Below are 27429 nucleotides of genomic sequence, written 5' to 3'. Positions count from 1 at the left end.
TGAGCAGACATTGACTATGTGCCAAATGCAGCAGTGAACAAATTGAGTTTGTTTTGCTTACCTGGAGAATTGTTCCTAGGCTGGGTGGCTTTTGTTCTTGTTTTCTGGAACTGTAGAAGAAACGCCTTCCAAACAGCAATCCGTGAGAAAAAGAAGAGGGGAGGTCTAGGGTTCACTGCCTGTTTTGGAGGAGCAAACAGGCACAAAAGGTTGCAGCTTCTCAGCTTTGTTTACATGTGACTTATATAGGGAATCACAGTGCATGACAGCATGTCTGATCTGGTTTTAGGGAGGCTAGGTTTGAAGTGAAACTAGACTATTTCCTGTTGCTTCTCTCCCCTATACTGCCTTACTTTGTTCTGTAGGCTGTGGATGTCTGAATACTGTTTTCTCTCTAGTGCAGTCTTTCCACTTCCCATTTAGTGATCCATGGGAATTTTCACACAGTGTAAGAATACCTTCTGTTTAATTATCAGGTTTTCATTCTGAAGAAATAAGAATAGTGAACTGTTGTACTGAAACTCTGAAACAAAAAGGGATTACAAGTTGATAGTGAAAGATAAATTACAGCCTTTGCTATTTTAATAAGTAGTATTTATTCAATTACAGAACCACATGAATACTTTCTATAATTGTATAAATTACAAGATAACCCACATTTTAAAGTACATATAGCAATAGTAGAAAACACGTAAAATTTATAACATATATTATTACTGTAGACCAAACTATAAAATATCACAAGTGATCTATAGCAATAAACAGCCACTGTATTTTACAGATCTTGTATCTAAAGTCTTGAAATTTCAAAATATTTCTGGTTTTGCTACCACGTTTATGTACCATATTGTGTGCAGTTTTCATATGTCAGATCCTGTTCTGCTGATTTTGGGTACCTCACAGATACCTCAAAGGTAATTACAGTTTACTTTTTCATAGGAATTTGGCCACAAAGAATTTGTCACTGAAAATTGGAGGTTCTAACATAGATACACATTATACACATATGTATCTATTTTATTTATATGTAGGTATTGTATTTATATGTGTATTTGTGTGTATATATACACACACACATACACATTAGACCTCATACATATTTTCTTTATGAGAAAAGAGAGAAAAGAAAGGAAAAAGGGAAGGAGAAAGGAAAGGAAAGGAAAAAGGAAAGGGAAGGGGAGAGGAGAAGGGAAAGGAAAGGAAAGGAATATATAAGCACTAATGACTGATACTGTATGTAAATAACACAAATGGTTTGCTGGATTGAAAACTGTATGTATGTAAGGACAATTCAAGTCAAATTGATATCTGTAGAATGTGATGAAATCTCTTGTTTTACTTCCAGATGCATAATTTGTGAAGGGTAGAAGATGACATTCTGGGAAAAAAATGAGGTTTTCTTTTCAGTCAGTTGAAAGCAAAACCTCAAAATATAAAGTCAGAAAAAAGTCCAAGTTTTTAGTAATATAAAATAACTATCCGAGGCGTTCTTTGAGGATCAGTATATCTACTCAGTCTGATTCTTTCTGAGTCTATGAAGTAAAATAATGACATCAAGATAGTATGTTTAAAATGTGTAGCATGCTTTTGCACGTATTTATATAGCCCAGATACTGTAGTGATGGAATGATGTTCAGCTGTCTGCAGAGCTTCACATCTCATTAAAGCCAACCAAAAATAATAAATTGCTGTATAGCTGATACATTTTTTAAAATAGCTTAGTAATCATGGGAATAGTGCAATACCTTACAGAGATCATCTGACAACAAAAGTAACTGTTGAAAAGACTTATTCTGTGACATAACTGAAAATATGAGAAGAATCCCATATGCTTCCCAAATTATTTTCCAGATCCCAAATCACAAAAATTATGAATTTCTAAGAAATCCCATATGTGTTTGGATAACATCAAGTATAGAGTCCCCCATAGGTATGGAGGCATAGTATGAGCATAGTATGATCTTCCTCCTTGTGGGAGCACATTAGTCATTAACAAATTTGCCAAGAACCATGTGGGTGAGTTCTGTTCGCCCTGTCACTTCTATTAATGACAGCTTGTATTCAGAGTGCAAACTGTGCTTGCTGAGACCTTGTACAGGTTCAAGAGAAACAGACTCAGGAAGAATGCCTGTCCTATGAGGAAGGGCTGAGTTGGGGTTGTTCAGCCTGGTGAAGAACAAGACTCGGGGGAGACCTTGTTGCTGACTTTCAGTTCTTAAAAGGGGCCTACAAGAAAGATGGGGAGGCGCTTTCTTAGCAGGGCTTGTTGCAACAGGACAGGGATGATGGTTTTAAACTAGAAGAGGGAAGATAAGAAGTGATAAATGCTCCATTCCTGGCAGTGTTCAATGCTGGACTTGAACACCCACCCAGGATGGACTGAGTCTTGGGTGATGTGGTCTAGCGTGAGGTGTCCCTGCCCATGGCAGGGGGGTTGGTCCTTTCCAACCCAAACCATTCTATGGTTCTATGACTCAGACTGGATGTGAGGAAAAAATTCTTTACAATGAGGGTGCTAACACATTGGCACAGGTTGCTCTGTCCCTGGAGACATTCAGGGCCAGGCTGGATGTCGTTCTGGGCAGCCTGATCTAGTTGAAGATGTTCCTTCTTACTGCAGGGGGTTGGACTAGATGAGCTTTGGTGGTCCCTTCCAACCCGAACTATTCTGTGATTTTGTGATTCTATATCTTAGTCTGCATCAGCGGGTCAGAATTTGGAGCAGGTTTTTTGTCACAAAAGTGTCTTTTGCTTCTCTTTTATAGCCTCATGAGGAAAATAGTGACTGACAGCAGCACAGCAGTTATGTTGAAGCAACAGGCAGATGATGTATCTGCACTAGAAATCAAAGTGCACATGGCCTTGCAGTACTTGGAACTGTGCTATCCTCGAACTATTCAGATTAAATTTTAGAGCATTGTGGAAGAACAGTTCCGCAGAATCCCCTTGGAGTAGAGTAGCAATGTTACAGCCCTTTAGTTGGTCCACTTACCTTCCCCAGCAGAATGCTCTCGTTTGCTTGTTCTGATTCTGATGCACCAGCAATGTCGAAGAGACATCTCTTTTTTATTCTAAAGCCAACAGACGTAATTGTAACAGGCTGCACCACTTTTGCTTGATTCATTATGTTTTGATAAATGGTTGTGCTGGACAGCTGAAAGAGATCTTCCATTTACCTTGTGTTGGTTCCATCTACCTTCCTTGCTGGCTGGATCCCTGGGGGGAAGGTTGTGTCCTGGTATGCTGAGACCTTTCAGCCATGGGAATTTTCCAGCTGTGGCGGGAAAGAGTAGGGAGTGGGAGACAGCCCTCCCAGGAGCTTGGTGCACATATGGGTCTGGTGGAAAAGAAAGAAGATACCTTTTGTCCGTGCCAAAGAGGAGCTCTATAGTGACAATGTGCCACTCTGCAGGTGTACCAACATGGAGGTTTCTCCTTGTTAACTTGTATTTGGAGCACCTTCACTCCCAATGAGTCCAGTTTTCTCCTTCTCCCTTGTTTTGGTTTATGCTCTGAGAAGAGCTAATGTCAGTAATTCTGAGACTTTAGGGAGCTCTTGGAGTCACCCGCTTGGGAGGAAGGGACCAGGCAGTTCTCCTGTACTATGTGATTGTGGCGGGGCCATGGGGTAGTGCTTCTCCTGTGTTCATGACTGGAAATTTGCAGGAAGAAGAGAGGCAAGGCTGTGTAGTGTTCCCTCCCTCCACCCTTGGGAAATGTTTGAAGCAGTGTTTTGTGCTTTCTACAAATGTAAGCCTCTCTTTTCTGCAGTCTTGGGGTAGCTTTCCATAATTTGATAGATCTTCTCTTTCTACTCAGTGGCTACCTCCTTCTGTTCTCTTATCTTCTTCCTTAAGAGAAATGTGGCCTGAAGGATGGGAAGAACTCCTGCTCTTCCTTATCTCTCATGATTACAAAATTGTATTCAGGCTTGTCCTGAGTTCCCTGTGGTTTCAGACTTCTAAACAAATTAGCCTTTTAGTCTCACAGTATTAGTCACCAAGCGGAGTCTTCACAGATTGTGTCCGTTTCTGCTTCAGTGACCTTTTACCATGTGCACCTGGAACAGGCTACGTATCAGACCCTGTATCAGACCTCAGAGCTTGGAGAACAGATTTCAGTGTGAAGTTAGAAGCTTTCCTACCTGTGTCATTTCAAATGGACTTTTTCAAAAGTTGTTTCAAGGACTATTTACTGGGTTAAGAGTGTTTTGCTGTAACAAAGTGATCTTTCTTGTTCACCATGCCCCTCTTTGAAAGTCGGTTGAAATGTATACTGCAGAAAATGTTTCTCAGTCTCTTCTGAGTGCTGTGTTCGAGCTGGTTAATGATTAAACAGCGTTGATTTGGAGAATACATACATGCTTTCATGCTATGTGAGGGATGAGATAATTAGAAGGACTACAGGGAATACTCTGATTTCAACATACCAGGCAGATCTCCTGTACCGTTGCTTACCTGCCATGATCTGTGTTACTTTTGTCCACCTGAAATTTTCCACTGATTTTTTTTAAATAATGCATTTATATAGTTAGAGAGTCAAAAGTCCCAAGAAATGATGTCTTTGTTATGATGTCTTTGTTATGATGTCTTTGTTATTTTCTATGTTACCTTAATTTGTTAGTGAAAGGCATGGAATTAGCAGCACTCGGTGAGAACTGTGTAGTGAAAAATCAGTCACAGTGGTTAAGGGTTAGTAATGTCCCACTTCTTGTAAAATCCTGCTGTTGTGCTTGAGAGATAGTTCTTTTTTAGTGTATAGCAAAATGTGAATTTTTAAAGGCTTAGATGCTTTCTTTGAAGCAAAAGGAATTTTATGTAGTTCACTACTGATACAATAATTGTGAGTTTTGTCTGTTTCTTTCTCACTAATAAGGAAGAAAAAGGAGCTTCTAAACCACAATCACATTCACGAACTACATGAAGATTAATCCTCAAAATGAGAGGTACTATTAGAGCTGAAGAAAACATTCCTCAGCTTCTTGGTGCTTGACTATACTATAAGGCTGAAAGTGTTTCATTAATGAGCTTTCAGATTAGTCAAGCTTTATAGGTTGAACACAATACCTTGAATGATGCCATCAAACAATTTAGTAGGATTGTAGTTAGTAGAGTAATTTTATAGCTAACGAACATACTCTGAGAACCTGCTTTAGGAATGGGTAAATAGTCTCTATTACCATCAGTCTGGAGATGATAGTGGGATTAATTAGAAGTCCAGTTTTGAATGTGATACAAATCCAATAGCTGAGATAACTGCCATTTTGAATCACAGACTGTGCAGGAGTAGTCTGTGATTTAGAAAAGTCTCCCTGTCTTATAAATCACTTGTTTTAGAAGCCAGAGGAGGGGAGACAAGGAAGAGACAGCAAAAGAATTAACACTGAGAAATCTATTACTTGTAAAGAAATGTTCCCAAAATGTCCTAAAAATTTATGTGGCAGTCTCTCTCTCCCTGCTGCACGATAGCAGAGGTTTTGATTATACCAGCTAGCTACAGGCTATTACTTTTATGGCAGCCTTCCTAGTTAGGAAGCCCACAAGTCTGATTATAGGTGGCAGCCTAAACCATCCCGGAAACTCCAGTACTTTTGTGACTAACAGCAGCTGTGGTTTACAGACTGGAGACTTCATACCTGCCAAACAAAGTCAAAGCTCAGTCTAATCTCTACCTGAAAAGAGGGTGCAAAGAGAAAGAGTTTGTATTTCCTTTTTCTGATCTGGGGCATGCTCACTGCCCCTGGCGTTCATGATGACGGTATCAGGAAGTCTCTGAAGGGACTGCACAAAAATGCCAGTAGATTACTTCATCTCCAGAGACAAGGCTGTCTTCTCACGAAGCAGTTAGTAATTTAGATAAAGATAAAATCAGCCAATTTATTTCCCATGAAGAAGCAGAATGCATCCCTCATTTTCTTGAGAAGTGAATTCATGGTACAGCTCTCCATGGTGCTGTACCTTAATATAAGGGTTATTACTTGGAGAGCTGGTTAATTACCTTACCAACAGAAGTGTGTGTTACTGGCACTGAAGTTTAACAGACAACTGCTGCATTACTAGTTTAATTCTGGTTGAGGTCTTTCTTATGGTGGAGGTATAAATTACCAGTTTGTGAAATCTTAGGTAAGGGCTATGTAACCAGAAGGCAATGCTTGTTAGGGAAGTTTTCACTGTTTTCTCTCTCTTTTGCTTGCCTTGTCTTCTTGTTTCTTTGAATGGGAAGGACAACTATAGAAATCTTGATTGATTTAGAGAAGGGAGAGAAAAATAATTTGGCTGGACGAAGTATGTTATAATGACAGACTTGCAGATCTCACTCTGATTTAGTTTGTTAAAAAGAAGACTGAATGATGGATTTACTGCTTTGTACATGTCCCTTCTCAGGAATAAAATGGCCATTTGAAGGTTTTCTAACAGAGAAATGCATTGGTGGCTTGAAATTCAAGTCTGACAAATTGCCTTAATAGTTTTAGCCTTATCTGTAGTTAGTCTTTGCAGTGAATTCCCAAGGAAAATCATAGGGTCTTAATTTCTTGAAATCTTAAATTTTATTGCTTTTCTGGAAGACAGGCTTCTGTTAAAAAGACAGTGTTGCATCACTGAGGTAATACAAGGATTTGAACTACTTGTTTTCATGCTCCAGCAACCAAGAATATTTGCTTTTTCTCCATTAGCTATCCAAGAATATTAGTACTAAAATCTAATATCAGCCAGAGTAATCTCTTTTGTTAGTACTTTGTCTAGTACTTTCTTTTTTTCCTTATTATTATAATTTGTTTTAATGTTAATCCAGGAATTCTAGCATGCTCTGTAAAACTGGAGCTGGAATCAGAAGAAAGCTCATGATGAAGGGATATTATAGTAAGAGTTTTGGTTAGACAGTCATACCTATGAGAGCTTTGGCTACTCATACCTTTTATAACAACGTGATATGTTACACAGTGACCTGAAGTAAGTTCAGCACTAGAGAAAGTAAGAGAATCCTGGCAAATTAAGTATGAATCTGGTTCAGGTTTCATAATCTGTCTTGCAAAAAAGAAATTGTCAGAACATACCTAAATTAACGCAGGACATTTTGACATGCAGAGATCCTTGGTGCAGAGCTTGGAATTTGTGGTATATGATTCAAATGAGGTTTGAAACAAAGGAGGCGCTGCCTTGATTTATGCTTTGTGACCTGCATTTCTACCAGGCCTTTGCTAGTAAACATTACCAGTAGCTTTGCTCTTCACCATTTCCTTCATTTGAAGAATTTCTTGTATTCAGCAGGCTGCAGAGCACTGAACCCAGGGTCCAGCTGTGGCATGTGCATTGTGCTAGAGGAACAGTATTGCTGGGGATATCATTGCGGACAAATATGGCCAGCAGCAGAGTACATTGTATCCAAAGATAATGTCTGTTACAGGAAACGGTTTTAAAAACATTGCAGTAGAGTGCATTAAAGCTGATGTCACTGTCCTGGACTCTGTTAGGTAAAGCAGGATGCATAATGGTCATCCAGGAGCACGCATACCTTGAAGTTGACTGAAATTCAGGTATTGCCTGTATTACTTCCCAAACCCATCCCTTCCCAAACCCACAAGGAACAACATTTTTTTCCTTGAATCTCTAAGTATCAAAAGCTATTTTCCTCCTTCTGCCACTGTAGTAATGGTGCCAGAATAAGTAATAGCCAGAATAGAGGAAATAATAGGAAATGTAGCAAGAAATTTCTTACCACATTTTCATTTATGGATCCTGTTCATTAATGAACAAATATGGCAGGGACATTATGTACATCGTGAATAGAAGAGCTTGGACTTTCCAAATGAAACAAAATGGCTGTAGTAATTGTTGTAGAGTCAGCAGGTAGATTTTATGTACCCTCATTGCAGAGTTGTAATTCAGAAGGAAGTAAAAATACAAGTATTTACTGTCATGACGTAGTAAAGGAAAAGCATAGCTTGACTTGTAACCTTTGATTCTGATGTGCTGTACTTTGCCAGTGAAAAAAATGATCTTCCTAAAGCTGGTAGACTACTCTTTCTATTGTCTACAGTAAGCATAATCTCAACTTTAACATAGGAGACTTTATCATTTTACTGATTTGCAAAATAAAAATGTATGAAATCTATAGTATATATTTGAATTATGAGGTAGATAAACCATTTGGAGATTTCTAACTTCTGTTTGATAAATACTGTTGAATATATTCTTTTTTGATGTCACAGTGACCACTTAATTTTGATAACTATCTCTATCATTTTACAGTACTATTATTATGTCTGTCATATTATTATTGTGCAATTAATGTGAATGTTAAAGATTAGAATAGACTGTGGGAAATAGAAATTTCCTTGTGAATCGGATTTAAAATCTGCTTTTTTGTCCATGGTCCGTGCCTTAATTTAAAGAAACAAAATATCATTTTATTGTGGGATCATAGAAACTATGTTGAGCAGTCAGTGCCATCTAACTCTTTGTAGTCAGGGAAATGCAGATCTCAGTCGCAGGACAAGCTTCGGTGTGGTGAATTTACAGTTCTCTTAACACTTGACCGGTTGGCATGGGAAATGCTTGTTTATAGGCTAAAGCTAGGGCTCCTTCTCAACAGCTGATAGTTTTAAGACAAACAAAATCGAAATCAAGCCACAAGGACAATGGGACACAATTTCAAGTTCCGATGCTTACCTTTGGCAGAGAGGAGTGGCAAGGCCCAGTAAGAATAAACATCTGCCTTTAAGTGTGGCCAGTTTGACATCATCCCTTTCAGCGTCAGTTCTCCTCTTTCCATTTCCTTACTGGTCAGTTCAGTTTTTCACACTACAAATCAGTGCTGTGATGTAAAATATGTAACTTGATCCAAACCATGGCCTTACATTTTTATCACATATTAGAATGTGAGAATATCTCATCTTTAACAGAGATCCATCAGCAAATTTGGACAAGAGAGCCTCAAGCATTGTCAATAGCTGTGAGTATGTCTTGTCAATGCTTGTTCTAACACATCAGTATTCTCAGAAGACCTTCTTGTATGGCTTCTTCTTTATCTATGCAGATACTGTTATTTCCTTGTGCAAACCTAAACTCTGAATCTGTTTACCTACTCTTTGAAGTTTCAGAGTCCTTCCAAAGCATAAAAATCACAACATGAGAAGTGTGCACTGAAGAGAACAGGGGTGTGTGTGTGTGCTTGTGTATTTTTGTTTAAGGTAGTTTTTTTTTGTTTGGGTTAGGTTTGGGGTTTTTTTCATCAGGAAGTAAACTTTCTGCTCCACTGCCATTCCTTAATTCTTAATTTTTTGTGTGATAGTTTGCATTGCCCTATGCTGTGAGTGACTCCCTGGCAGGAATAATCTCATTCTTCTGCCTCTTGCAAGCACTAATCAGCTATATCCTTCTTTTCCTTGGTATCTTCATATTTCCCCCATCTTTTAGATGTTTCTCTCCAGCCGAGTGTGTCTGTGTGTGTGCTTGTCTCTCCCAGTCTGATTAAGTTTTTGGAGCTAATTTAGGAAGTCTAATGTGGTTTTACAGCAGCTTCTCTAATAATATTCACTTAGAAAGTTAGAATCATACAATGGTTAGGGTTGGAAAGGACCTTAAGATCATCTAGTTCCAACCCCTCTGCCATGGGCAGGGACACCTCACACTAAACCATCTCACCCAAGGCTCTGTACAACCCGGCCTTGAACACCGCCAGGGATGGAGCATTCACAACCTCCCTGGGCAACCCATTCCAGTGCCTCACCACCCTTACAGGAAAGAACTTCTTCTTTATATCCAATCTAAACTTCCTCTGATTAAGTTTGAACCCGTTACCCCTTGTCCTGTCACTACAGTCCCTAATGAAGAGTCCCTCCCCAGCATCCCTATAGCCCCCCTTCAGACACTGGAAGCTGCTATGAGGTCTCCACGCAGCCTTCTCTTCTCCAGGCTGAACAGCCCCAACTTTCTCAGCCTGTCTTCATACAGGAGGTGCTCCAGTCCCCTGATCATCCTCGTGGCCTCCTCTGGACTTGTTCCAACAGTTCCATGTCCTTTTGATGTTGAGGACACCAGAACTGCACACAATGCTCCAAGGGAGGTCTCACGAGAGCAGAGTAGAGGGGCAGGATCACCTCCTTCGACCTGCTGGTCACGCTCCTTTTGATGCAGCCCAGGATATGGTTGCCTTTCTGGGCTGCAAGCACACACTGAAGCCGGCTCATGTTCATTTTCTCATTGACCGACACCCCCAAGTGCTTCTCCACAGGGCTGCTCTGGATCTCTTCTTTGCCCAACTTGTAGCTGTGCCTAGGATTGCTCCAACCCAGGTGTAGTTGATAGACTCTCGAGTTTTAAGTATTGGAAATCTCCTACTCCCTTCGGGAAGTTATGTCACAGGGCAGGAGGTGACAACTGAAAGCAGGCAGTCCAGTTTCCAAATTCAAAATCACCCCCGTGTTTTCCTAGACAGACATCCTGAGCAATTGGGTTATGTGCATTGAAATGAAATGGAGATAAGTATCTTTCTTCCCCTAGACTTTGCTCCCTATGAACCTTATGTATTTAAATTCTTGTATCTACCTTAAAATGAATCTAGATGCTAGTTCTTATGCTGAATGTGAAACAACAATGCTAGGAAAAATTAAAGGGTTTGTTTTATTTTTCCCTTAGTAAATTTGCATTAGCAAATCAGGAACGTAGAGGGCAGAAGATGGGTCTGTGCAGAGGTACTCTTTATATTTTAATCTGCTGTTCAAGTCTTGTAGACAATATAGGATTAAAGAAATGTGACTTTTGTGATTATTGTTTGTGGGGTAGAACAGGATAGATACATATTCTGTGTCACTGAATGTTCAGTGCTGTTTGTTAGGGTTTAACAAAATGGAAGCTAACAGTACGTCTCCATGTTTAACCTCCCAAAGATTTCTGATTTGACTTTCACATTAGTGAGAATAAAAGGCTTTAACTAGGCAGTGGTCACCCTTCCTCATCCTCCCTACAGTTTATATACTTGTCGTGGTTTAAACCCAGTCAGGTATTCGTTCACTCACTTCCCCCCCTTTTCTTGCCCTCCCCCTGCTCCCGGAGGGACGGAGAGGAGAATCGAAAAGAATGCAACTCCCACGGGTTGAGATAAGAGCAGTTTAGTAACTAAGATATAACACAAATCACTACTGCTACCACCAATGATAATAATGATAAAGGAAATAACAAGGGAAGAGAATACAACACCTCAGCACCAGCCGACCGATAACTTGCCGCCCCCCAAGCCCGACCAAGCTCCAACCGATACCTCCTCCAACCCTGCAGTCTCCCAGCCCTTCCGGCTAACTCCCAGTTACATCCTGGGCATGACGTGCTGTGGTATGGAATAGCTCTTTGGTCAGTTTGGGTCAGGTGTCCTGTCTCTGCTTCCTCCCAGCTTCCCCTCCTCCCTGGCAGAGCATGAGGCTCACAAAGTCCTTGGCCAAACCAAAACATCTCTATCAGCTCTGTTCCCGAGCCGAAAGTCAAAACACTGCACTGCACCAGCTACCAAGGAGGAGAAACATGACTGCTACTGCTGAACCCAGGACAATACTAAAACTTCTATATGGCTATGCGAGTAGTGTCTCCAACTTGTGAAAATCTATGTGAGGAGAAGCTCACACAATGGATGTGTGTGTACACTGTCAAACTGGATTTCTCCCTGTTTCTCCAGGTTTCTCTTCTCTTTTGCTCATGCTATATGTATGATAGATTGCTCTTAGGATTCTGTTTAGGTTGTGAAAGCTGTCTCCCCTGGAGAAACGAAGCTTAATAAAATTGATATGGAGAATTCTTCAGCAGGCAGTATGGACACCATGTCTTGCTTCCTCTGCACAGTTAGTTCCCCTGTAGGATTCCTCCCTCACATCACACTGCAGAAGCACAAATTAGATAGGCTTAAGGTATTTTTCTCTTCAGCTTGAGTAGAAATGAGGGCCCTGATGGTGTTTCCTATTGATCTGTTACTGCAGATCTACTTCCTGAAGAAGATATTCCTGCAGATCTTCTACAAAACCTGTAGTTCTTGCCAAAGATTATAGCAGTGGTAAAGCAGGGCTGGATTGATAGCCATCCAGCCTCAACAGTCTCTGCTGCCTCTCTTCATTCTGTAGTGAGGGATTTGGATTATTGGTAGTCACTGCCCCTAGTAGCACCACCTTGCCCAGTAGCACCTGACAGAGCCTCAGCAGGAGAACTGTACTTCAACTATGGCAGTATTTCAGTTCTCTCTAATTCTGCAAAGAATAATCCCTTGGAGGGAGGCAGAGCTCTGTCTTTTTGATTTGGATTGCTAAGGAAGTCTAAAAGTAGTTTTGATCCCTTTTGATTCTTGTCCAACAGGGTCTAGAATTGGGTTATTCTGTGATAATACTGTATTAGTATAGTAAGTTCTGAAACAGCATCCTGCTTCACTGAAACATGCAGGCTTCAGTAACTGGCATGGAAAAACTGGGATCCTTAGAGATTTCTGCTACATCCTGTTTTATTCCCAGGAGTAGTCAGTCTTTTCTTAAACTGAAAATGCTCTTTGAACATTACTTAGTATTCACCAACTAGGCTTTCAAACCTTTACTCATGTTTTAACCCATGTTAACTAATATGATTATAAATTTTAATTCAAATAAAACATAAATGCTTAACACAGCTCCTAACAAACATGAGCGTAGTTTGCATAAAATAATCTACAAGTATCTGTTTAAAGCGGCAAAGTCATAGTTCATACTCATTTGCCCCAAAAGGGCTTCCTGAAATACATGATAACCAGCTGCTGGTTACCTGTTTCATACAAATTGGATGGAAGGGCTGATGAACTATGGTCTATAGTGTACTTTGTTTCAAAATCTGATACAATAAGTATGTGACTCAGGAGGATTCTATGAGTGATGAAATGTAGGTAACATTTAACCTTTGTCTTGCACTAGGAAAAAAACAATGCCTCTTCCATGTAATCTGTTACTGAAAACTTTTCTTGGAAACCCATGAGTTTTACAGTAACAGAAGACAAACTGACTGTTGAATAGCTTCATTGCTGGTTTTGACTCCTGTTGATAGCACGTGAGTTCCCATGTTTTACCTGTCAATTCTTGTTTAATAAATGAAATTCTATGTTTTTATTTTTCCTTATTAAGTGTAAAAATAAGTATATTGGTTGGCAAAAGTGCTGAGTATTAATAGGGTGTAACTGGAATGCATAGAAATGTCTTTCATCTGTTTTTCTGGGGCAGAAACAAAATTACTGCCTAATTTAACATATTGAACCTCCTCTTAATAAGGTTTTGAATGTGAAGTGATTTCTGTGTTGTACAAGAGACAACCTGGAATCATCCAATACTAAAGAGATGATAATAGAGCTGATGCAGGTGATGAATGTGAGGAATTGCTCATAAACTGAGAAGCTACAAGCAGCTTCCTGTTAATTAATAAAATTATTTAATATTTCAGGCAGCGCTGCTCTGCCTAAGAAGACCGTGGTGAATGAGCTCAGCATCTGCATCGTCTTGTAGTTGGGTAAACACTGAAATGTCTGAATGAAAGGCTTTTAAAGTAAGTAATTTTTTTTGGCATATTGATGTTATAGGGCGCATTCCTTGAAACCGTGGAAATGTTCAGACAGTCAAGGGAATGAACCTCTAAAACACTTACCTCTTGCAAAGCCTGAGCCACGATCAGGTACTGTCTGTCTCAGTGCATTAGTACCCGTGTGTTAGTGCATTTTTTTCTGAGTAAAGTGCCCTTGCATAATATATCTCTCTAAGGTTATACATAATTATACTCAGATCTCTCAGTTAAACACAAGTGTCATGTGTTGTTATACATGGAAATTTTCTGGCATACTACTGGGTAAGACTGAAAATGTATTCTCACTGGGCATCATCGAATAGTCCACTTTGACTTCAGTGCCTCAGGGTTATATCCGCACAGTATACCCTGCTGCTTATTCCAGCATAATCAGAAAATTTAACAGAATGATAATATGTGAAGTTGAGTTCTTACAGTAGATACGTGGATCAGAATGCAAGTTCTGCTAATGATCTATTATTGGACAATTGCTTCACTTGCATAACTGATAACTGTCTTCATGGCTGGTGGTTTGGACACTTTCAGGGACTAGATTTCTTAAAATCTGGGTTTTTTTTGTTTGCTTGTATATGAAGGGGGCCTACAAGGATCCTGGAGAGGGACTGACTCTTCATCCTGTAATGACAGGACAAGAGGTGATGGGTTCAAATTGAAACAGGGAAAGTTCAGGTTAGATATAAAGAAGAAGTTCTTTTCCTGTGAGGATGGTGAGGTGCTGGTACAGGTTGCCCAGGAAAGTTGTGAATGCTCCATCCCTGGTGGTGTTCAAGGCCGGGTTGGACAGAGCCTTGGGTGACATGATCTAGTGTGAGGCATCCCTGCCCATGGTAGGGGGTTGAAACTGGATGATCTTAAGGTCTTTTCCTATGCTAACTATTCTATGAATCTATGATTCTATGATTTATTACGTAGTACGTGTAATTGTGAATTTAACTTTGAAAAAAGTATCTGTGCGCCTCATTGCTTCTGCTTTGACCAGATTGGGAGTAAGACAGTGCACAGAGCAGAGCTCATCCTAGACCTCCATAATTGCACATGAAACACAGAACTGTAGTTGTGGGGGACTCATTGCTGTGAAGTACCTAGCATGAAGAATTAATAAGAAGTAAGCAGAGCAACTGTTTATTATTCTAACACCCCTGAAAAAGAAGTTTTCACTCTGTATTAGCCAAAACAGATTGTAAAACAGTTTCAGATAAGAGGGAACACTATTTAACCATCTATTCTCATCTCCTGCGGGCTACAGTGTTTGCCTTAGGACCTTCATTACCTAATTCTTAGTCCAGTGGTTGAAGTAAAATTTGGGAACAAATGCAGCCTTGTTTTAAAGATTTCCAGTAATGGCTAATTGCTGTCTTTGTTTAAAAGAGAAAGTCTAGTGTGTATTTTCAAACTCTGTCATGACATGGCTGAAGGTTTAATGTATTTTTTAGTAGTATAACTTTTCCATAGCAGCTACAGGAAGAATTAATGTTTGGAAAAATGTCTTTTTAGAAACAAGGAGTTTGACAGATCTTTTGACCTTTTTTTTGAAAGACTTACAAAGTGATCACTTTACATTTTATCTTCTTTTCTCACCAGTCATTCTTCATTACTGGGAGCTATGAGGAAAAGCAGCACCTTGTGATCACTGTTACAAATGGCTAAAAATTCAGTGACCTTCTCTAAACACGTTATCAACAAGTTCAGTGCCTGAGCGGACAAGCAGGCGTAACGTGAATACTAACACACGTTAACTTTTACATGCGCTGGGGTTTAGTATGAAAGCATTGTGGATGGTTGCATTTGTCAGTGACCGCACATGTGGTAACCTGCATCTGTTATGTGTGTTCTGGGTGTTCAGATACACATGGAGCAAATACTGTGTTAAATATTAATATCTGAAGGCTGAGTTAAAGCTACCTGCTTGGTTTCTTTTGTAAGGGAGAGTATTTTAGTCTACTGTCTATGCCCAGTGCATATAAATGGCCAGCATACGGTATCATTTGCATAGTCCTCTTAAAAAGCAATAAATTGAATAAATGCAGTTGTTACCAGTTTTTAGATCTATATCTCTATATGTTGTTGTGCAGACTTTTGGTTATGTTAAAGTGACTTTCTGGCTTTTGGATGTTCCAAAATACACAGCCCTCATTTTGTGGCCCAGTTTAGTTTTCTGTCACCTCCAGTGTGCATTAGGACAAGAGTACTATTCTATCCCAGCTTATCCTGTCTGTGGTTTTTTACCAGATGTGTTTGTAAACAAGCTTAATTGACAGGCTTTTGCTTCTATTCCCTTATTTGTCATGCCTTTGGCTAAACTTGTGTCAGCATTTGTAAACTTCTTTGAAACAACAGCCCCTGTGAGTACAGTCAGTAAGCTCTTCCCTCACTTCTACAGATTTCAGTTTTCACTTGCTATTGCCTTTCTTGTTTGTATCTGTATGTGTCAGGGAGATTGCTGAGGTTTATGTCTACATGCAAAAAAGTAGAGGACGCCCACTGTAAGTGCAAGCTCTTACAGTTGTTTGTTACTACTGCAAGAAATAACAGCCTCAAAATATAGATCTTTCAGGCCTGGCAATGTGGAGCTTTTACAGACTGGTAACTAAATGGCTCCTTTTTTGGAGGTGACTTTAGAGCTGGATGGTTTCTGTTAATGACTATAGATGTATGTATATATGCATATACAAATGGAAATCGAAAATTAGTGATACTCCTCAAATGGGGTATGAACTTATTTATCTATGTGTTATTTGCGAAACAGTGCGAGAGTCGTTACCTCTGAGTATCTGCTTTTCACAATTTGCTATTTCAGGTTTAGGGTTGATTGAGTTCAGTCACATGGTGATTGTATTCATGTTCTGTTTCCAGAACAGATGATTCCCAAAATGACAAAGATCTGAAAGGCGGTCTCACAAAGAGATGAAAATATGTAGCCCTATAAGTGCTGGTAATTCTTGTGGTATCTGCAGATATTTTGGGAATTAAAATAGCTTCTAAATTCATAAGAATAAAAAAAAATGTGAATAGTGTTGATGTGAATTTGCATGTTACTTGAATAAATGGTCATATTTTTCACAGCATTCATTCAGCTGTCCAACTGTAGTCTATATATATAGACTTGCCATTAAATGCCAGCTACCCATGAGGGCTTTAACCTGGAAGAAATCAAAGTTGCCAAAAGCAATTTTTTCTGCCTATATATATCATAATGGATATTTAGCTGTTCCTGAGATGAATTCTTACATAATTTGTATGCACGAACAGAGAAATTTATGTCAAGAGAAATAAACAAGGCAAAGGTTATTGTAGACCAAAAGCTCACTCTTACTGGTGCCAAAAAGGTCTGTATGTATAAAATACATCACGCTGAGCATCCTGAGAGATTCCATCTTTCCTTAGTGAAGGGGAAAAAAAGAAGAGATCTTTATTATCAGATGACTGCTCAAGTAAAAGTGAAGCTCATTGTAAAACTGAGTCCTTTATATTTTAAACAAGACCCACTAAGAGCTGTTTAATGAAGCAGTGTCCAGTGAATGCACAGCAAATAGAAGGCCATAAAGCTAGGATTAAGTTGCATGTTCTTTTTAAGGAATTCAGTGAGCTCAGCTTACATGTATTTAACAAAATGAAGCTTTGTAAGGGGGTGCTTATTTTTGGAAAAGGAACGGAGACCTATATTGAATTTAACAAATAATAAAATGCCATGTGCATTTTTACACTGTCTTAAAGAAACCATTTCCAAATGATGTGTAGCTCTTTTCATACTGGAAGTTGAGAGCATATTCTAAAATCTGTATTAAAAAACCCCATGAGAGCCATTCAAGAGCTAACAAAATTGCTGTGACATGAAAATAAAGGAGCTCAGGGTATTTTGGTTTTATTTATGCAGAAGATGGATATGATACAGCTTGATCACAGTTTCAAAGCAGGAAATTTCTGCTGGGAGGAAGTTGTTTAATTTAGCACATAAAGGCATAATGAGATCCAAAGGCTTGAAACTGAAGCTAAATGTATTGATTCTACATATAGCATGACATTCTTAATAGTGAGGAGAAGTGAACGCTGGAGCAATATGCTTCGGAAATCACGAGGATAGAATATCTTATGAAAAGAGAGAAAAAAAATCCTTTTGAAGACCATTTGAGGTACAAAACCTAGGGCTGTGCCATTTATTTGTACCAAAATATACTCTTTCCTTATTAGACAGAAAATAAATGTATGTGAGACTTACAGAAATCCCACGAAGGACCTGTAAAACTATATTCCAGGAACTGAAAGTAGCTATGTTCAGAACTACAAATCTAGTTGATAAAGGTGATATTTTCGTAATGGTGGTGTTCTCATAATGGTTATGTTTTGAACAAAATCCATCCTGTGACACAGATACAGCTGACTAACCTGTGGCTGGTTTAGTTGGTTAGTGGTATGTTTGAATTCTTCAACCGTTCTGTTAATTATTTGGCTAAATAATTGGTGGGTTTTCAATCACGCAGTGGCATAGGTCTTCTGCAAGAAGAAGCTGTTCTATATTCCAGTTGCACACTAAATCAATTTTACAGTTGGTTTATGTAATGGAGTAACACCAGCCCACAAGCATCTGCTTTTAGGGTGCTGCATATTCCTACTCAAACATGTACCAGTCAGTGCAGATCAGATGACAGGACTTCTTCAAGCAGCACCCCACAATTCCCAAATGTTTTAAAGGAGAGGCTATAAATAGGGATTGCCTGATTTAAGTGTGTCTTTTAATAAAGCAGTGGATGTGAGAACCTTGTTTCTGCATAATAATTATAACCCCTTAATTTAGTGCTCACTGCTGTACATAGATTGGTTTTAGTCATAGAAGAAGTGGTTGAAAAATACATAGCTTGGTGTAATTTTCTTCTATGGGAGAATTTTGGTTTTGAAAAAGATGCCATATATAATTTAACAGTTTTTATTCAACAGGGGATGTTTGTTAGCTGCTTGGCATGCTTTGGCAGGAGGTCCTTTATGGTACCATTGCTTCAGTTCCTCTGTCTTGCAAGGAGGAGCAAATCAGACTGCAGTTCTTGTTACTGCAGAAAGATTTAAACTGACACTAATAAAGAATCGCCCATCTTAATGCAGAAAAATATGTCTTACCTCTGCCCCTTCTGGTCCGAAGAATTTAAATACCTACTGCAGGTAACACTGGTCTCAACTCCAATCAGTTCTAACACATCTGCACTTTTGGTTCTCAGCTAACGCACAAGACTTTCAAGTCTTCAAATGCCGTTAGTACTAACCACTGAGAAGAAGGACAGACATCAGATCTGTATGTATCATGTAGTAAAAATGAGTCATGGAAGCTGTGGCATGCTGTGGAAAGTTTGATCATAGATCAGGCTTATGAGAACCTTTGCCCATTGATACCTCTCCTATGTATGCAATCATTCACTGGTAACTTTGGTTTCCAGTAAAACATACCCATATATGCATGTGCTTTGACATCAGGCATACAAGATGAGTATGGATATGACATGGGAGTATCAGATACATGCTAACTGATCTTTATACAAGTGACCAAAAGGATTTGCAGGAAAGATCTGAATTGGGTTGTAATGTTTGGAAGTGGAAATTATTTTTAATTTGCGATGGAATGGCCCAAGACATGAGACTGTGAAGTCTTTATTAATAATTTATTATGCTATCATAGAAGTCTTCATCTGGGAAGCTGAATTCAAGTTTTTTTCCCCATAAAATAATGATAAGTTTTTGAATAACAGGATGTTGAAATACTCTGTTGCATACAAGTGCATACAGAGCAAAATACCCTATTTCACATACATAGATATTAAAACCAGGATTAAACATATTTTCAGGACTAACATTTTTCCATTTGATTGTTACTGCTGTCACAATTTTACTGCTTGATGCACGTAATTTTGATTTTACTTGTTTCACTCTAGATCCCCACAGATATCCAGACTTAGTATTCATCTTTTTCCCTCTTATATATAAGTTAGGATAATCTGGCATGTCTGTGAAAGCCTCTGAGAGATCCAACATACTGATGAGAGAGAAGATGGTGACTGGTTTTTATCCTTGAAACCCATGATGTCTACTTCAAGGTATTCAGGTGCTTCTGTGTTAGTCCCCCTTTTTAATATCCTCAGAGATATTCCGCTCTCCCTGATAGCAGCATCATTATTTAACAAAAAAAGCAAAAGTGAAAGAATAAATTCAGTCAGAAGCCTGTACTGTAGCTACTTCTGCTCTGTGTCCTGGTAGAGTTCGCTGGTATGAAAAGATTTAATGAGGTAAGGTTGCAGTCCTCCGTGCTTGGCAGCAAAGCACAGAATTTCAGAAGATGGACTAAAGTGCAAGAGCATGTACCAAGCCATCGTATCTCTCCAGCTACTTCTGCTGAAAGGACCTCACTGCAGCTCCCAGAATGTTTGAAAACCAACATCAGTCAGTAAGAAAGCTGCTATTTAAGCACCAGTCCTTACTTTAGGGCAACTGGCCAGACTGACTCAGACAGCACAATTTCTCTCTTATTCTAGTAATTCGTGAAGTATTTCAGTCTGAACACTTATGCAAATAAATGTGAATTACTGGAGAGTGCTTTCTTTGTGATACACTGAATGAAATCATCTACTCTGTTAGGATTTTTCCTAGAAAACTGATTTAGCATGATACTTATGCTGAAGGGCGACAGCAGCTTAATCAGGGCAATACTAGTGTAATTTTCATTAAGAACAGTCATTAGCTAATACCATGTATTTATACTGAATATAAAGCTTAAGTTAAAGGGAAAGCACTTACCTCTTAAAACTTCCACTCAGTTTGAAATCCCTGTTGGGTTTAGTGCCAGTCTTTCTTCCTCTCACTTTACAAGTAGTGGGGAACGATATAAAAGAAGGAGTGCCACAGAGAACTCATTCAGAATGGGCCAGAGAATTACAATCAACCCTTAAAAAGTATCCTTGACATCTGTCTTTATTGTCCATTTTAAACAGGTTGTTTAAATGATGCACAGGTTTTTATTATTTCATTGGTTATGGTTGTATTCGGGACCACATTTTGGGAACAAGTTGCAAATAGAGTTACTTCCAGTATTTTTCCACCTTTCAGTCCTATAATGTAGTTATGAAGTTTTATACACAGCTTTTCATCTGGAAATACCAGTGCACTGAGATCACTCTCAAAGGAAATATTGTATTCTTATGTAAAATACTATCTCCACCTTACAAATAGGGAAATGAAAGCACAGGGAAGAAAAGGTACTTTTTTTTTCACCCTGAGGTTATCCAGTAGAGAGTTGACAACATCAGGAGTAGAGCTCAGGTCTGTTAAGGTCAGTGGTCTCTCTTAAAACTGCTTGTTTAGCAACTGGAAAAGCAATTGCTTAATACTTTAAAGTTTTCACCCTCACATTTGCTAAGCTATGGACTCTACTTCCCTGAGGCCAATTTTAGAATAGTTTACTGCAAGTATCTTTACCTGTGAAAGGGGGAGTAAAGTTTCTGACATTTGCCTGCAGTATAGGTGCTCAGTTGGCACTTTTGTGTTCAGGAATTTACAATATGCTGTGTTCAGTTCTGGGTCCCTCCCTGCAAGAGAGACATGGAGGTGCTGGAGTGGGTCCAGAGAAGGCCAATGGAGCTGGTGCAGGGCCTGGAACACAAGTGTGATGGGGAATGGTTGAGGGACCTGGGGGGTTAAGTCTGGAGAAGAGAAGGCTTGGGGAGAGGGGGGGACACCTTATCGTTCCCTGCAACTGCCTGACAGGAGGTTGTAGTGAGGTGGGGTTGGTCTCTTCTCCCAGGGAGCAAGTGACAGGACAAGAAGAAATGGCCTCAGGCTGCGCTGGGAGCTTAGGAACAATTTTGTCACTCAGAGGGTGCTCGGGCATTGGAACAGGCAGCGGTGGAGTCACTGTCCCTGGAGGTATTTAAAAGATGTGCAGATGTGGCACCTAGGGAACCATGGTTTAGTGGTGGTTTATGGGTCAATGCAATGATCTTAAATCTCTTTTCTAACCTAAGTAATTCTATGATTCCATGATTAAATATAACAAGTAGATAGGGCTTTATGCTGGAAAATCTTGTTTCTAATCATAATCTTGATGTTTGAATGCATAAGATTTTTCACCTACAACATGTTTGTTAATAACGTGTTTCATATGCCTCTCTTGTTTTACTTTTTATCTTTGATAATTTCCTGCAACAGCATTTTCTTGTTAAAGTCTCTGACCCAGGTGGGAAAGGGCCGATTTGAGTTAGGGAGACAGCAATTCAGCATGCAGAGAAAAAGACCCAAAGAGAACAGAGGGAAAGCTACATTCATGATACATCTGGACAAGAAGATACTGCTGCAAAGCAGTGTGTCTGCGTTAATTCCAGGTGAACTAGTTAGGTTGCCAGAAGCAGTATAAGTGGTTTGACTCAAACTGTGGATTGGATTAGGTAATGTAGTTCATAGCTAGACTTTGGTAACTCCGTTTCACTGCATTGTACTTCTGTTGATGAGGCAGAGCAATAGTAACGTGAGCTTTAAGTGTGAAACGATGCACTCATAAAGCATTCTCTCAGATTTAAAAAAGAAAGCCTGCTACAGATCTGTTATTGTTAATTTTATAATGTCTTGATAAGAACAAAAATCTGATATATTTATGTGTATATGAATCAGTAATATGTAAAAAGATATTTAAGATGTATCCTGCTGAATTTTTGTGTTAATTCATATATCTTTTTTCACAGGCAAAAAAAAAAAACAGGGAAGAAGAGATCAGTCACAGTTGCATGTGTTTCAGCCTGCTGGTGTTGGTGCTTTCATTAGAACAGTGGCAAGTCAGCATGACTCCTTTTGTTTTACAGAAAGCAAGAAGAATTGAGGTTAATTAGAGGTTAATTAGAATTTAATTGGTAGTTCTTTTTTTCCCCCTCTTACTCCTGGTGATAACAGGAATCTTAGAGTCCTTGACTGTGATGCCAACAGATTGGGCAGGCCTGGTGTTGATTGCTACTGCCAGCATGAAAGTGGTGCTGCAGTTCTGCAGCTCCAGTTCTTAATCAATGAGGTAAGGACATACTTACTCAGATTCTTCAGTATGAATTTAGTTCAATAAGTCAATTCATGTCTTGTAATTGAGTGATATAACTTTCACATTGACAAATTGTGCCAACAAATAAGTGGCATACCTCCAGAGGAGATTCACCATACAGCCTTTTAGAAGATTATTTATGGGACTGCATGCAGGGAAAGTATTGCCTTCGTATACATCAGTATGAAGTACTGAACAAAAGGCAGTTAATATATGAATGTGTTCATGTAGATGTAAAATCCATTAAATTACTAAATGTGCTGCACAGTCCTGATTCGAATAGAAATTAATAAATGGGATAAATCTTTCTGTGGAAATATATTGATGGTTATTGGTTGAAAATTCAATATTTGGGAATATGCTACTACTTGAAACAAGGAAAAGCAATTGAAGGGGTCATCAATCAAGCCAGCATGCTTAGTTTTTGCAAGTGGTTTGTCAAAATCAAGTTTAGACAACATGAAGAAACAGTGACAGATTATAGCATGCTCTGTGCAGAAGATCTCTAGAGATGGTAACAGTCAAGGGACTTTCTGGAGCATATAGACCGGTTTTGGTTTTTTTCCTAGAACCTCTTAGCTTGTCCAAATGATAAGCTAGTCGTAGTTCAGTTTTAATTCATTTTTCTCCCATGAAATAAGGGAAAAATTTTGATAGTTTCAAGTCCTCTTTCTAAGCATGGACATCTTAGAGCTTCTCAGTAAAACAGTTCTAGTTTTGCAGTTTTTTAAACCTGAGAAATTATTTTTTTTTATACCTTTGTTTGGAGAAACTGCCTGAACCACAGAAACTGAGGAGGTGGGACTGAAACTTCAGAAACAGTCCAGTGGAATTCTTTAGAGGAAGGCAGAGATGAAAACGGGGAGGCCAAGCTTTGCATCATTGTTCTTTCTTTTTATTAGGTGATCCCTAGAACCCCTAATACATAAGATCAGTTTGATTTCTGTGGTGGAGATTCTCTCTGACACTGGTCCAAACTGGAGATGAGAATTAAAGCATGGATTATACTGAATTAGAGAAGTGTCACCTGCAAATGTCAACATTGAAAAGTTGCTAGGATTAGGAAGGAAATTCAAGATGCAGAAAGAGAAGTTTATGGGTCAGTCATAGTTGGTATGAACTGATTTTTTTTTCAGTTACATCCTCACCCTTCCTCAGAATACAGCATTGCCTTCTGTTTGGGCAATATCTAGTTCCTCTCTGCCATAATAATACACAGGGACGGATCTTTTGTATTAGAACTGATCTGAGGTGTAAATGTAATAAATCACTGCAGCAGCTGTAGGGAGCTGCCTCTGCAGTCCATTTTCACATAGTGTCACTGTTCCATGGTGAGAAGAAAGATAGTAGAAAGGAGATAGAGTAACTTCACATCAAGCTGCCCAGGCAGGTAGAGGTCTGGACTTTGGAAGATGCCCATTTTGGGGGCACCAGAAGCAGAACCAGTCTTCAGAGTATTTCTTATCTGTGATAAAGACTCTCCTTTTGTCTACATCTCTTACTTTTTCCTAGGTCTTCTCCCTCTGCTACCTGACCCTGTGTTCTTGCCTGCATTTTCTTTTCACAGTTCCACTTCTGAGTTTCATGTTGTCTTGATAGGGTTGCTGAACTGTGCTTGGCACCATCACTTGTGTGACAGTGTGTGCACTAACCCCTTTATCCTTTAGATACCCTTCACACTCACCTTTTAAAGTAAATGTTGTCTGTTCTCCATTTTGTTATCTCTATGCTTATGTGGAAATACATGAAAGTTCCCATGTACCTTCACATGTAACCTTACTATAAAGCTTTAAATTGATGGAGTTTTGATTTAACTTTGGCTGAACTGGAACTCATTTAAAACATTTACACTTACCAGATCAATTCGAATTGACTGTTATTTACAGTAGAATATGTATTTTTTTTTCTAGAAGAAAACAAACATTTTCCATAAACTATATCATTTTCTATGGGTAGATCATTACCAGTCAGGATCACTGAAAAATAAGGCAGGATCTGCAGAAAAGTAATATGTTGTGCTGTATTTTGTGTCTGCTCTAGGGTGCTTTGGTCAGTGCAAGTGCAGATGATGCACTTCATTTGTGGAATCTCCGACAGAAGCGACCAGCTATCCTACATTCTCTGAAATTTAACAGGGAAAGGTAAGACTCTCTGACAAAATAAATGTATTATTTTTTTCAAAAACCAAGCTTACTTTCTGAATTTCTGATAATAGACACTTACTAGTTTGTCTTTCTAAGGGTAATCTAGTTTTCCATTGTTAGAGTCCTGTTTCCATAGAACAAAACCTCACTTTCTCTTCCTGCACCCTTCTCAGAACTAGACAAATTTCGTCTGCTTTTCATCAAAATGTTTTTCATTTTACCTTCTTTTTGCATTAACTGCTATGACAGTAGTGTATTTGTTTTCCTTATGACCAAACACAAGCACTGTGATCCTTTCAGCTGACTTCTTGTTCAGTTCTAGCCAGAGTGCCTCAGCTGCCTGTATTAGGGAAATAATTATTTTCTTTACCTTGAAAGGGTTTTAAGTTGTAAAATAGTGGAAGTTGGGCAGAAATAAATTGTGGGTTTGGGAAACTGGCAAATGGCAAATGAGTCAGAGACTGCTTCTCTAAATTCTGTTTTATCAGTACCTAACTGTAGAAATCCCTACTGATAGTAAGTTAAATGAGTGGTTGTGATTTTCAAATTCAACCAGAAGCTGAGCAATTGAGTCTGTATTTGGTTACCCAAGTAAAACCTGGTGCAATATTATGGAGTTTGAATGCTACCTTTCTACTAATAATACGAAAAAGTTCTATGTTTCTATTAAGGAATTAGGTCAGCAGAGCAAGATTCAGTGCAGAAGTGCAGCAGTTGAGAGTCCTTGGGCAATACAGTTATTCTGTAGTTCATCTTTGGCATGGACCTTTTTGAAGTTTGAATACATAGATACATAATAATCTAGAAAATATACATCCTGATTCCAAGTTAATATAACCTATTGCAAAAGTATATGCAGTGTTTTGGGACGGTGTGGGGGAAGATGAAAAACTAAAATGCTATGTCCATATGCTAGCTGCTTCTGAGCAGTAAGTTATCATTTTACACACGTTGAAATATTTTAATCTTGGTATTCTTACCGTGCAGGTACATTATCCACAGCTTGTCATTGATAAATCTGACTTGTAGAATTTATTGCAGTGCATCCTGGTCTAGCTCTCCCAGACAGCAACTTGCTATACAACCTAAGGGATCAATACTTATAAGAATGCAGTGTCTGTTCAGCAGTTTGCCTGTTATTTCTCTTCAGAGACACTAGCGTGGTATCTTGGTCAGAATTTTGTCAGAATTTCTTGATAAATTAAAGTCGCACACATTTAGGCATTGCTGAGAGCAACGTTTGTGGCATCACATTTGTCTAAATCTTCTTTTGCTTCTGACAGCCTAAAAAAAATGGGGAAAATATTTGGAAGCAAGTTATTTGGAATACTGGAAACTGAGCATAAAGGCAAATTTAGTGTAATGACATTTTTGGACTGAGGTTTTTAATCAGGTATGAGGACGTAGTTATTTGGAGCAAATGCATAGCTAGCTGTACGGCCTTTTATCAAAGTCTCAGTGTAAGCAAATATAACTCATAGTAAGTTGTAAGTAAAAAAACAAATATTGTTTCATGCATATTTTAAGTAACTGTTACAATCACTGCCACTTAAATAACTTTTATTAGCATATTAGCAAATACCCTGATACACCTCCATATAATATTATCAAGGCAGCAAGTCCAGTTTTAAATTAAAAAGGAGTTTTCAAAAGCATAAAGAAATAACTTTGTAGGCAGCTCCGTTTTTCTCAGTATTGACTAGCACTGCCCTGAGTTTCTGGGGTTTTGTATTCAGGCACTTGGCTCCAGAATGAAACCTTTTCATTTTTCATAGAATCATAGAATGCTTTGGGTTAGAAAGGAGCTTAAGATCATCCAGTTCCAACCCCGTGCCATGGGCAGGGACACCTCACACTAGATCGTGTCGCCCAAGGCTCCGTCTAGCCTGGCCTTGAGCACCACCAGGGATGGAGCTTTTGCAACTTCCTTGGGCATCCTGTGCCAGTGCCTCACCACCCTCACAGTAAAGAACTTCTGCCTAATATCTACCCTGAACTTCCCCTGTTTCAGTTTGAACCCATCACCCCTTGTCCTGTCACTACAGTTCCTGATGAATTGTTCCTCTCCAGCATCCCTGTAGGCCCCCTTCAGATACTGGAAGCTGCTATGAGGTCTCCATGCAGCCTTCTCTTCTCCAGGCTAAACAGCCCCAACTTTCTCAGCCTGTCTCAGGCGCTCCAGCCCCTGATCATCCTCGTGGCCTCCTCTAGACTTGCTCCCACAGCTCTGTGTCCTTTTTATGTTGAGGACACCAGAACTGCACACAGTGCTGCAAGTGGGGTCTCACGAGAGCCGAGTAGAGGGGCAGGATCACATCCATCCACCCACTGCTCAGACTTTTGATTTTTATTATGTTTGCTTTTAATATACATACCAATTAATTTCAATCTAACTCAATTTTCTAAGCTTGATTACAAATTCAGGATATAAAACTCAACATAAGCCTTTGGGCAAGTAGCAAAAAAGTAGGGCTAAAATCCTAATTCCCCCTCTCATTAATTTTGAACATTTCTCTGTATATATGCCTAACAGAACTAAGTCTGAAAGAGAGTTTCCTCTTTTTTCTGAATATATTTTTGTGCTAGAGCACAGAAGTTATAAATTATGTGATGCTCAGAGAAATGGCTAATAATGATTGCCTTAACTAGAAGAAAT

General features: G+C 39.1%; 1 protein-coding gene across 8 annotated transcripts in view; it reads left to right on the top strand.

Moving 5' to 3' along the window:
* Positions 1-27429, top strand: part of STXBP5L (syntaxin binding protein 5L) — a 190806-nt gene that overhangs the window by 47595 nt on the left and 115782 nt on the right. For all 8 annotated transcript variants that reach the window (XM_057415878.1, XM_057415885.1, XM_057415883.1 and 5 more), the window contains 2 exons: positions 22524-22605; positions 24670-24770. In XM_057415878.1, the coding sequence (XP_057271861.1) occupies positions 22524-22605; positions 24670-24770 (183 nt within the window). The remainder of the gene's footprint in view (positions 1-22523; positions 22606-24669; positions 24771-27429) is intronic.

Source organism: Pezoporus wallicus, unplaced genomic scaffold (assembly GCF_028554395.1).
Source record: "Pezoporus wallicus isolate ANWC-B61680 ecotype Strahan unplaced genomic scaffold, APGP_CSIRO_Pwel_v1 contig_6814, whole genome shotgun sequence".
Classification (NCBI taxonomy): domain Eukaryota; kingdom Metazoa; phylum Chordata; class Aves; order Psittaciformes; family Psittacidae; genus Pezoporus; species Pezoporus wallicus.
Note: the sequence above shows the minus strand (reverse complement) of the source record. Positions and strands in the feature narration are given on the sequence as shown.